Source organism: Schistocerca piceifrons, chromosome 2 (genome assembly GCF_021461385.2).
Source record: "Schistocerca piceifrons isolate TAMUIC-IGC-003096 chromosome 2, iqSchPice1.1, whole genome shotgun sequence".
Classification (NCBI taxonomy): Eukaryota; Metazoa; Arthropoda; class Insecta; order Orthoptera; family Acrididae; genus Schistocerca; species Schistocerca piceifrons.
Genome location: NC_060139.1, coordinates 385,181,031 through 385,194,122, shown reverse-complemented (window position 1 = coordinate 385,194,122; position 13,092 = coordinate 385,181,031). Strand labels below are relative to the sequence as shown.

Sequence of the window (13,092 nt, the reverse complement as noted above, 5' to 3'; positions counted from 1 at the left end):
TTAAGTGATGCTGCTTTGTATTGTTTAAATGAGTGTATATTTAGGGGGTTGTTATAAAATGGTCATAATAAAATGGTAATTTTTGGGGCTCACCTCTTGACTGGGTATTCACTTAAGTGCACATTTGTTCACTCTGATAAATAAAAATTTGTTATCTATGGAATGTGGTTACAAGCACCTCGCCAACCCAGCACATCAACACCTTCTAGTGTCCCAGGAACCTTGACAACAAGGATGATTGCTCTCTTGTTCCCATGCAGACCAACTTTGGGCAGTCACATTCTAATGCCAACAATAATGGATACTGAACAATGAGAACAGCTGGCCAAACGGAGACTCAAAACAGGGGTCTCTTTCAGTCATTTAATGACCATATAGGGTAAACAATCTCCACTGTTAATATTTTGCAGGTTCTTCAGAGATATTTTCTCAGCATTTCGGTATGAGGGACCCACTGTCTCCAGTGTGTCATTAAAAAAGTAATTGTGTAATCATGATTTATCTGGTTTGTTATGGCAATTACATTCATTTATGTGAAAGTATCTATACAAGTGAAAGAGCCTGTAATACACAATCACCAAAATATACAACACAAAACACGGAGAATGGCAAAACCCTCAGATGAAAAATTGTGTTGTGATGTGGTTTCTGCTATTGGGGGAACAGCTCAGCATAGTGATAATGTGTCAATATTCCCCTGCATTCAGTGAACCCATTGATGAGGTGTATAATGGCCAACTCTTCACCAGTAAACCTACCCATACAACTGTGTATTACTGTTAACATACAACAAACATTACTAGAAAAACAAACCCGAGAGAGAACTGAGTAGTACAGAAGCTTGAGGGCAAAGAGTGGAGTTTGCATTACTGTTGTCAACATCAACTACTATGAGTGAATGGAACAAGTTTCTTTCCAAACAAAAGACTGTTTTGCAGTTATTTTAAGTACAATACAGATACAAAAATAAATGGGAATAAGAAATCAAATGAAATCTTAATTAGTCTGTAATGAGACACTGAAGACCACAGGCCCCTTGTACCAAAATATTCAGAAGATTCCCCTGAATAGCCCACAAAATTTTGGCTGCATTTGGGTTCATCATGTATAGAAGGCCCTTGTCCGATCTCCATTTTGTGTCACTGCTAAATCAGTATTTGGAATGTGTTTCTCTTCTTTTCACCACCTATATAAATAGCATGTTCAGATTATGCAGTTGCGAAAAGAAACACCTCTTGTTAACTCTTACATCTCATCTGTTCTCTTTTTTACTTTGAAATTTGAATTTAAAGTTTCACAAGACCACAACTTAACAGGGATATCCCTTAACACTTAAGATACATTCATTTTATTCATACTGATTCTATTTTCAGTAAACATTTGAAATAAAAGTTTTCCTAGTGTTGACCCATCTTCTGTTGTGAAATAACTGTCACAAGACAGACAAAACTGATGTTTTGGTCACAACTGTAATTGTGTTTCGTTTGGGTTTATTAAGGGAGAACCTGCTGAAGTCTATCAGAGAGGGACCACTTATATTTCGTCATGGCCCCTTTACTGGACATGGCATCATGTCTAGACCACCATAGACATGATTGTTTCCTATGCTTGAGGGAGAAAGGATTTGCTGTTTCATAGTTGCATACTATCCCGTTCAATATAAGCCATAACCGACAGTCATTGAAAAATGGATGTGGATTACTGTGAGCACCTATTTCCTCATGCAAGACATCATATATACAACGACGACTTCTCACCCATAAGGCTCACGTCTCAAGTTACATGCACAGCCTGTTGGGCTCCAATGGATGGCAGCCAGCATGCCACAAACCTACAGCCATCTTCTCTGTTCATGTCGTTTGAGTTCTTAAATATATCCATGGCTTCCATTGGGAGAGATTGGTAAACATGCATGTTGTGTTACTAATAGAATGCATACTTAACCTGTAGTAACAATGAACTCCTGACTAGATGAAATCATCTTGAATTTGATTCGACACCAGTGTCTCCTAAATCAGTGTTCTGACAAGTTGAAGTTACAATCGGGCTTTATTACAAGTTCACTATAATCAAACAAGAGATTAGTGAACAGAATGCCTCTATATGTTAGACTGACATCCAGTTAAACCAATTAAACAAAATGCTATAATAAACATATTCAATACATTTATCGATGTTATTGTTATATACTATTTGAGAGTCACAAATATTCCTTGGAGTCATGTATGGTGTAGCAGTCTCTTCGCTACACTTGCAATGACATCAAGTGCAGCACTACTATCCTCATCACTGCACAAAGTCCATAAGGAATACTTCATTCAAATATATATAACAACCACGACAGATCGCGCTTCATAATAAACCTTCATGCATAGTAAAAAAGTTCTAGTTCTCAAAATGAGCCTTCTACTTATCTTTACCAAAGTTTACAACTATGTACACTTGTTCATTTCTGTGTCAACCTCCTATAGGATTTTCCTATCAGTCAAATGGTTTCCTTTTTAGAAAACCTTGCCAATAAAATAGCAGAAAACTTCGTACCCTCTCACCCTGATCTTGCTTGGCACGTATGCAAATGTCACTGAATTTTATCTTCTGTCATAGTCTTTCTGGTATTTGACCACCACCAGTATTTATACACAATATCTGACTGCTGTACATAAATCAACTGAAATATAATTTATCTCTGGCTTTGATCACTTTCTGAAAATAGTTTGGAGAAGCTGACTGGACGAAAAATTCTTACCTTCTTTCTGAAATATGTAATAAATTCCCTCAATGCAAACACCATCTATTTCCAGAATGAATTTTCACTCTGCAGCGAACTGCGAGCTGAAATGGAGTTTGGTAGATTGGAGATGAGATACTGGAAGTAGTGAAGGTGTGATGACAGGTCATGATTTGTGCTTCGATAGCTCAGTTGGTAGAGCACTTTCCGATAACATGCAAAGGTCTCAATTTAAATACCGGTCTGAAATGCAGTTTGACAATCTATTTCATTCAAAAGACTAATTTCCTTACTAGATTTTATCTTGCATCTCTCTCTCTCAGTATTGAATTATGAGCAAACTGTCATTTCTTCATACTTAAGTTTTCCTTTTATTTTCATTTCTGGTTGTTCTGGAAATATTCATGTCTTCCAGATGATATTTGAATAAATACTTCAGTTATTAAAATAAATCAACAATTTTTGGTACACTTTTAAATGATATGAGAGTTTCATATATTCCATTCTCAGATGCCTTCTTAGTAAAACACAGCACTTGACAAAGAATCCAATCAATTGTTTCCTATAGTGTCACTGATAACATGAACTATAGACACTTCCAAAATACCTAACTAAAAAATAAGCGACAGGAACAAATTAAAAATGAAATATAGTTTATTAGAACCTTACCTCAGCAATAACGTCAAACTGCGACTTATTTTCATACATATCACCACAATGTTCAGACCTGAAGAATAATTTGGTTCTCTTAGAAAAACACTTTACAACAGTAACCAACATAACGACATCTGACTTGATATTTAACACATTACAAATAAGGAAATATGATACAATTTCCACAGTAAAAATTACTGTAATTAAGACACTAAAATGTACTACTTAAAACAGAGCAAGCTGGAACTTCCCATCCACTCTTATTGTACCCCTGTTAATAACTTTTTTTGTAATTTTTCACTTTTCATTTAAGTATCTGTGAAGTACTTGTGTATCTGTGAAGTACTTGTGTAGTGTCTACCCAAATTTATCAAAACTTAAATCATGCTTTGCCTTGTTTAAATTCATTATCAAGTCTTTTCTTCTGCAATAAGCTGAACTCACTAGTGTAATTTGTTTCACTGAACCTGTGTTCAATACAATGTATTAATAAATGATCACTTTACTACAGCATGAAATAGGGAGCTTTGCCTCAGCTTATCAGTCAAGTTGAGCTTGCTGATTCCACTCATTAAAAAGACAGGAATTCTGACCTTGGAGTACCATATTTCCACTTCAGTGAAACTAATTAACTTAAGAAACAATTTTATATTTGATGCCATGTCACAGGAAACCATGATCACTATTGTTATAATGAATAAACAAACATTTCTTGTATTACCGAAAACTGGTGTTAGTCTGTGTTGCAGATCACCTTCAAGCCTGCATCGCAAACTGCACTTTGGGGCACAGACCAGATGATCCTGCAGCACAGTCTAAAACTGGTAGTCATTATTAAAAGAAGTGATACGGATGGTATTTGTTAATTTGTTTTAAACAAGAAATAATTGTAATCAAAGTCTAAATTCATTCAAAATTACTTTCAGCATTTGTACCGTTGTGCCTGTTAGATTCCAGATTTTACCACTACACATTTTTACCCTACTTATTTCAAATCAGATGACATCTTCCACTATTTAATTAATCCATTAATTAAGAATTTGCATCAATGATTACAACTCTAAAAAGATTACCTGTACTCATAAATAGGTTATTCCTAAAGCAAATGTATAAAATAGTTTCATGATCTTTTGAAATTTTTCTAAACTACTACAAATTCTGTGAACTACATGACTAGTTACATACAGCTCATCTGAATTAGCAAAATCTAACCTAGACAGTTTTGGAAACAACATCAAAATTTGTTCTTAAGCGTCTTATTAAGATCAACCCCAGAATAAAATAGTCAGTATAGGATTGGAAATCTCAAAGACAACATTTATGCGGAAGTGTGGGAAGTTGCAGGTAGTCAGTGTTGTGATATACTCTGAACCTGCCTATTACATGATCCTCATCTAGGTTGGTCTCTGCAACAATGTATCCATTTACCATATTTGAAGAAAACTGTCATCAGTTTGCATACATTCAGTACACTCGTGTGACTCTGAAATTGCTAACTTCCACTCGTGAACAGTGTCATCTGTTATGAATCTTACTTCAAGGCAATGTGTGAGTAATTAGATCTACAATTATGTACAGTGTTGTAGGTAACATCTGCTTATTTGTATCACTTACTAAGAAACTGAAGCTAATACTGCGTTGTGATTGTTGTGTATGAATTTGAATCAGATTGCATAATGTGAATATTCTGCTACTACCACATGGATAGTTGTTAATTTGCTGTGAAAACTGGAACTGGTTATCGTATTGATTATCTTGCTGATAAATGTGGGAAAGCTACATTACTAAGAAAGCTGCCTAGAGTATGTTACTGAAATTGCAGTTCTACAGATATTTGACAAACTTGATTCAATTTGCTGAAGCAGATTTTGCAGGTAGCTCATCTCACATATTTATGCAAATTTTCTACTGCTACAAGTTCTTGTAATTGATTTCTTATAAGCAGAACATTGTTGTAGTTTGTGCTCATTAGGAGTGTCACTGAACTCTGGTGGTACCATCTTTGATTACCAACCAAAAGGTCATGGATTCAATCCCAGTCACTTATTAGATATTTTTATAAAAAATCATTGGCAATGGTCTTGACAAAGAAATCAGAGGAATGGGTAGGCCCTGATGTAATACTGCCCACAGAGGCAAAATAATTGGCAATGATCACGACATGAGGATGCAGAAGGCAATGGCAACCACTGCACTTCATCATGATCATGATCATGATCATGATCATGATCATCATCATAATCATAAACTAAAGGCTATGCCTTGTCGATTTAGCCAGGTCCCTCTCTCTATTGTCATCCTGTTCAATTCTTCATACAATTTTATCCCCATATCTTCTTTGATTTTTCCCGAGGGCATGCAGCTTTACTGTATGGTTAAATGATGATAGCGTCCTCTTGGGTAAAACATTCCGAAGGTAAAATAGTCCCCCATTCGGATCTCCGGGCGGGGACTACTCAAGAGGATGTTGTTATCAGGAGAAAGAAAACTGGCATTCCACGGATCGGAGCGTGGAATGTCAGATCCCTTAATCGGGCAGGTAGGTTAGAAAATTTAAAAAGGGAAATGGATACGTTAAAGTTAGATATAGTGGGAATTAGTGAAGTTCGGTGGAAGGAGGAACAAGACTTCTGGTCAGGTGACTACAGGGTTATAAACACAAAATCAAATAGGGGCAATGCAGGAGTAGGTTTAATAATGAATAGGAAAATAGGAATGCGGGTAAGTTACTACAAACACCATAGTGAACGCATTATTGTGACCAAGATAGATACGAAGCCCACGCCTACCACAATAGTACAAGTTTATATGCCTACTAGCTCTGCAGATGACGAAGAAATTGAAGAAATGTATGATGAAATAAAAGAAATTATTCAGATAGTGAAGGGAGATGAAAATTTAATAGTCATGGGTGATTGGAATTCGTCGGTAGGAAAAGGGAGAGTAGTAAACATAGTAGGTGAATATGGATTGGGGCTAAGAAATGAAAGAGGAAGCCGTCTGGTAGAACTTTGCACAGAGCACAACCTAATCATAGTTAACACTTGGTTCAAGAATCATAAAACAAGATTGTATACATGGAAGAAGCCTGGAGATACTGACAGGTTTCAGATAGATTATGTAATGGTAAGACAGAGATTTAGGAACCAGGTTTTAAATTGTAAGACATTTCCAGGGGCAGACGTGGACTCTGACCACAATCTATTGGTTATGAACTGTAGATTAAAACTGAAGAAACTGCAAAAACAGGTGGGAATTTAAGGAGATGGGACCTGGATAAACTGACTAAATCAGATGTTGTACAGAAGTTCAGGGAGAGCATAAGGGAACAATTGGCAAGAATGGGGGAAAGAAATACAGTAGAAGAAGAATGGGTAGCTTTGAGGGATGAAGTGGTGAAGGCAGCAGAGGATCAAGTAGGTAAAAAGACGAGGGCTAGTGGAAATTCTTGGGTAACAGAAGAGATACTGAATTTAATTGATGAAAGGAGAAAATACAAAAATGCAGCAAGCAAGGCAGGCAAAAAGGAATACAAATGTCTCAAAAATGAGATCGACAAGAAGTGCAAAATCGCTAAGCAGGGATGGCTAGAGGACAAATGTAAGGATGTAGAGGCTTATCTCACTAGGGGTAAGATAGATACTGCCTACAGGAAAATTAAAGAGACCTTTGGAGAAAAGAGAACCACTTGTATGAATATCAAGAGCTCAGATGGAAACCCAGTTCTAAGCAAAGAAGGGAAAGCAGAAAGGTGGAAGGAGTATATAGAGGGTCTATACAAGGGCGATGTACTTGAGGACAATATTATGGAAATGGAAGAGGATGTAGATGAAGATTAAATGGGAGATACGATACTGCGTGTAGAGTTTGACAGAGCACTGAAAGACCTGAGTCGCAAAAAAGCTCCGGGGGTAGACAACATTCCATTAGAACTACTGACAGCCTTGGGAGAGCCAGTCCTGACAAAAACTCTACCATCTGGTGTGCAAGATGTATGAGACAGGCGAAATGCCCTCAGACTTCAAGAATATAATAATTCCAATCCCAAAGAAAGCAGGTGTTGACAGATGTGAAAATTACCAAACTATCAGTTTAATAAGTCACGGCTGCAAAATACTAACAGGAATTCTATACAGACGAATGGAAAAACTGGTAGAAGCCAACCTTGGGGAAGATCAGTTTGGATTCCGTAGAAATATCGGAACACGTGAGGCAATACTGACCCTACGACTTATCTTAGAAGCTAGAGTAAGGAAAGGCAAACCTACGTTACTAGCATTTGTAGACTTAGAGAAAGCTTCTGGCAATGTTGATTGGAATACTCTCTTTCAAATTCTGAAGGTGGCAGGGATAAAATACAGGGAGCGAAAAGCTATTTACAATTTGTACAGAAACCAGAGGGCAGTTATAAGAGTCGAGGGACATGAAAGGGAAGCAGTGGTTGGAAAGGGAGTGAGACAGGGTTGTAGCCTATCCCCGATGTTATTCAATCTGTATATTGAGCAAGCATTGAAGGAAACTAAAGAAAAATTCGGAGTAGGTATTAAAATCCATGGAGAAGAAATAAAAACTTTGAGGTTCGCCGATGACATTGTAATTCTGTCAGAGACAGCAAAGGACTTGGAGGAGCAGTTGAACGGAATGGACAGTGTCTTGAATGGAGAATATAAGATGAACATCAACAAAAGCAAAACGAGGATAATGGAATATAGTCGAATTAAGTCGGATGATGCTGAGGGAATTAGATTAGGAAATGAGACACTTAAAGTAGTAAAGGAGTTTTGCTATTTGGGGGAGCAAAATAACTGATGATGGTTGAAGTAGAGAGGATATAAAATGTAGACTGGCAATGGCAAGGAAAGCATTTCTGAAGAAGAGAAATTTGTTAACATCGAGTATAGGTTTAAGTGTCAGGAAGTCGTTTCTGAAAGTATTTGTATGGAGTGTAGCCATGTATGGAAGTGAAACATGGACGATAAATAGTTTAGACAAGAAGAGAATAGAGGCTATCGAAATGTGGTGCTACAGAAGAATGCTGAAGATTAGATGGGTAGATCACATAACTAATGAGGAAGTATTGAATAGGATTGGGGAGAAGAGAAGTTTGTGGCACTACTTGACTAGAAGAAGGGATCAGTTGGTAGGACATGTTCTGAGGCATCAAGGGATCACCAGTTTAGTATTGGAGGGCAGCGTGGAGGGTAAAAACCGTAGAGGGAGACCTAGAGATGAATACACTAAGCAGATTCAGAAGGATGTAGGTTGCAGTGGGTACTGGGAGATGAAGAAGCTTGCACAGGATAGAGTAGCATGGAGAGCTGCATCAAACCAGTCTCAGGACTGAAGACCACAACAACAACAATCTTCTTTGATGTTATTAAAATATGTTTCCCTTGGGCTGCCTCTTGGTTTTTTCCCTAAAACTTTTCCTTCAGATACATATTTTAGGAGCTGGTTGTGTCTCATTATGTGCCGTATCATTTTTGATTTTCTTCTTGCTATGTAATTTAGCAGTGTTCTGTTCTCATTCACTTCTCTCAAGACCTGTTCATTACTTTTTCTATCTACCCAGCTCATTTTCGTCATTCATCTCCATATCCACATTTCCATTGCTCCCAGTCTCTTTTTCTCTGCCTTTCCCAGAGTCCACACTTCACATCCATATGTTGAGACATTCCAGACAAAAGTTTTGGCAAACTTTTTCCAACTTTCTAGGTGTATATGATTGTCTGTTAGTAAATTCCTTTTATTTTTAAAAGCTTGCTTTGCCAAGGCTTTTCTTCTCTTTATATCAGTGATAAATTTATTGTCGTCAGTGATTGTGCTCGCCAAATAACAGAAGTTCTCAACCTGCTCTAGAACATCATCTTTTAGTTTAATATTAACTTAACCATTTTCTTTTGTCTTCCCTACTACCATAGTTTTTGTTTTCTTCTTATTTATTTTTGGATTAAATACTCTTAGGATTTTGGCAAATTTTAGCAACATAAACTCCATTCCCTTTACTGAGTCAGCAAGTACTACTATATCATCTGCAAAACAGATAGTGTATTCGTTCCCCATTAATTTTAATTCCTTTGGTTATTCTTTTCAATTTTTCAATGGTTTTTTTCAATAAATAAGTTGAACAAATATGGAGATAATGGGCATCCTTGCCTTACTCCCCTCCTTATTTTTGCTTTCTTCTTCACACTATTCATTTCTATCTCTGCTTCCTGCCTTTATGTGCACTTAAGACTCATAATATATATCGACAGGAATAGTGATGTATAATTGAAAAAGTGAGATGATGATCACACCATTGGCAGAAAACTGGATTAGTCCCCCATTCTGGTCTCATGGAGGATACAGTCAAGGGGGAGATGAATACAGTTTTGCACTAAATGTCAGCTATAAATAGTAAATAAACTGTTAAAGGAATAAGAGTATGAGGTATACAAGGTCTGTTCAAAAAATTCCAGAACATTCGTAATTTTGTGTCAGTAGTGTGTAGGAGCAAAATGTGGTTGCCATCCCTGCACATGCCTGTGTTTAATGTGTAATTGCTGGAAGTTTCATTGTTGTATGTCTGCTGGTTACTGTTCAGTGCTGTATTGAGCAGAACATTGTATTGCACAGTTTGCGAATTTTGGGATGGCAGAGTTAGAGGACCAACGCGTCTGCATTAAATTTAGTGTGAAACTAAAGAAAACCTTTACAGAGACACGCCAAATGATGCAGGAAACTTATGGTAATGAGAGATTAAGCAGTACTCGGTGTTATAAATGGTTCACATGGGTTTAAAAATTGTCGGACAGAAGTTAAAGAAGACCCTTGTTCAGGATGACCTTAAATGTCCACCGATGACACTCATGTCGGGAACATCAACGAAATTGTACATGCCAATACACGATTGAGTGTCCTAGAGATCGCAGAAGAATGTAACATTTCAGTTGTGTTGTTGTTGTGGTTTTCAGTCCTGAGACAGGTTTGATGCAGCTCTCCATGCTACTCTATCCTGTGCAAGCTTCTTCATCTCCCAGCACCTACTGCAGCCTACATCCTTCTGAATCTGTTTAGTGTATTCATCTCTTGGTCTCCCTCTATGATTTTTACCCTCCACGCTGCCCTCCAATACTAAATTGGTGATCCCTCGATGTCTCAGAACATGTCCTACCAACCGATTCCTTCTTCTAGTCAAGTTGTGCCACAAGCTCCTCTTCTCCCCAATTCTATTCAGTACCTCCTCATTAGTTATGTGATCCACCCATCTAATCTTCAGCATTCTTCTGTAGCACCACATTTCGAAAGCTTCAATTCTCTTCTTGTCCAAACTATTTATCGTCCATGTTTCACTTCCATACATGGCTACACTCCATACAAATACTTTCAGAAACGACTTCCTGACACTTAAATCTAACCGAGCGAGGTGGCGCAGTGGTTAGCACACTGGACTCGCATTCGGGAGGATGACGGTTCAATCCCGTCTCCAGCCATCCTGATTTAGGTTTTCCGTGATTTCCCTAAATCGCTTCAGGCAAATGCCGGGATGGTTCCTTTGAAAGGGCACGGCCGATTTCCTTCCCAATCCTTCCCTAACCCGAGCATGAGCTCCGTCTCTAATGACCTCGTTGTCGACGGGACGTTAAACTCTAACCACCACCACTTAAATCTATACTCGATGTTAACAAATTTCTCTTCTTCAGAAACACTTTCCTTGCCATTGCCAGTCTACATTTTATGTCCTCTCTACTTCAACCATCATCAGTTATTTTGCTCCCCAAATAGCAAAACTCCTTCACTACTTTAAGTGTCTCATTTCCTAATCTAATTCCCTCAGCATCACCCGACTTAATTCGACTACATTCCATTATCCTCATCGTATATCCTCCTTTCAAGACACTGTCCATTCCGTTCACCTGCTCTTCCAAGTGCTTTGCTGTCTCTGACAGAATTACAATGTCATTGGCGAACCTCAAAGTTTTTATTTCTTCTCCATGGATTTTAATACCTACTCTGAACTTTTCCTTTGTTTCCTTTATTGCTTGCTCAATATACAGATTGAATAACATCGGGGAGAGGCTACAACCCTGTCTCACTCCCTTCCCAACCACTGCTTCCCTTTCATACCCCTCGACTCGCATGACTGCTATCTGCTTTCTGTACAAATTGTAAATAGCTTTTCGCTCCCTGTATTTTACCCCTGCCAGCTTCAGAATTTGAAAGAGAGTATTCAAATCAACATTGTCAAAAGCTTTCTCTAAGTCTACAAACGCTAGAAATGTAGGATTGCCTTTCCTGAACCTTTCTTCTAAGATAAGTCATAGGGTCAGTATTGCCTCACATGTTCCAACATTTCTACGGAATCCAAACTGATCTTCCCCGAGGTCGGCTTCTATCAGTTTTTACATTCATATGTAAAGAATTCGTGTTAGTATTTTGCAGCCGTGACTTATTAAACTGATAGTTCGGTAATTTTCACATCTGTCAACACCTGCTTTCTTTGGGACTGGAATTATTATATTCTTCTTGAAGTCTGAGGGTATTTTGCCTGTCTCATACATCTTGCTCGCCAGATGGTAGAGTTTTGTCAGGACTGGCTCTCCCAAGGCTGTCTGTAGTTCTAATGGAATATTGTCTACCCCAGGGGCCTTGTTTCGACTCAGGTCTTTCTGTGCTCTGTCAAACTCTTCACGCAGTATCATATCTCCCATTTAATCTTCATCTACATCCTCTTCCATTTCCATAATATTGTCCTCAAGTACATCGCCCTTGTATAGACCCTCTATATACTCCTTCCACCTTTCTGCTTTCCCTTCTTTGCTTAGAACTGGGCTTCCATCAAAGCTCTTTATATATATGCAAGTGGTTCTCCTTTCTCCAAAGGTCTCTTTAATTTTCCTGTAGGCAGTATCTATCTTATTTCAGTTGTATCATGTCATTAATTCCTGACACAGCATCTTGGAATGCATCGTGTTGCCACCAAGTTTCTCCCAAGGCTCGGGAGTTAGACCAGAAAGACCTTTGCCTTGCAACGCAACTTGTCGGGTCAGGTCAAATGTCAAACTCAAGCTGACAGTTTCTTTAAGGATTTGTTCATCAGGAATCTGTGCCACAGGGACCAACTGTTAATTGATGGTACTATTGGGACATGCTGCAATGCCTGCAAAAAAATTTGTGGAGGAAACGACCTGAAATGTGGCAATACAATTCATGGCTCTTGCATCACGATAATGCACCCACACATTCATCCTTGTTTGTGCATGACTATTGCAACAATAGATGAGATACAACAAAATTTGCAGATGGTGCTTCATGCGGTCCAGCAACAGGTGTATCAAAACTGCTTCTGGAAATGGAAACAATGCTGGGAGTGGTGTATGAATTGTGGAGGAGAGTATTTCAGGAGAAAATGCACAATAAGTAAAAGGTAAGCATATGAAAATTGTGTGGACGAAGTTCCGGAATTTTTTGAACAGACTTAGGGAAGGCCTTGACACAATGAATTACACCAGCTACAGTACATCATGATGAGGCAGAGATTCTGAAAGCAGGTAGTGGATTGTAGCACATACTCAGGAGCAAATACAGTTTCACATCATAATTTAGTGATAATGGAAAGTATGCCAAAGTTTAAGAGAATCGTCTGGAAGAATCAGTTCGTAAAGATGTTGGACTCTGAAGTAATGAGGAATGATTATGAATATCTTATTTTCCCAATGTTGTAGATA

The 13,092-nt window shown here is 38.1% G+C and overlaps 1 protein-coding gene across 1 annotated transcript in view; it reads right to left on the bottom strand.

Moving 5' to 3' along the window:
• LOC124777198 overlaps positions 1 to 13,092 on the bottom strand; it is a 303,378-nt gene that overhangs the window by 110,544 nt on the left and 179,742 nt on the right. The window contains exon 13 of the mRNA XM_047252513.1: positions 3,398 to 3,455. Coding sequence (XP_047108469.1) covers positions 3,398 to 3,455 — 58 coding nt within the window. The remainder of the gene's footprint in view (positions 1 to 3,397; positions 3,456 to 13,092) is intronic.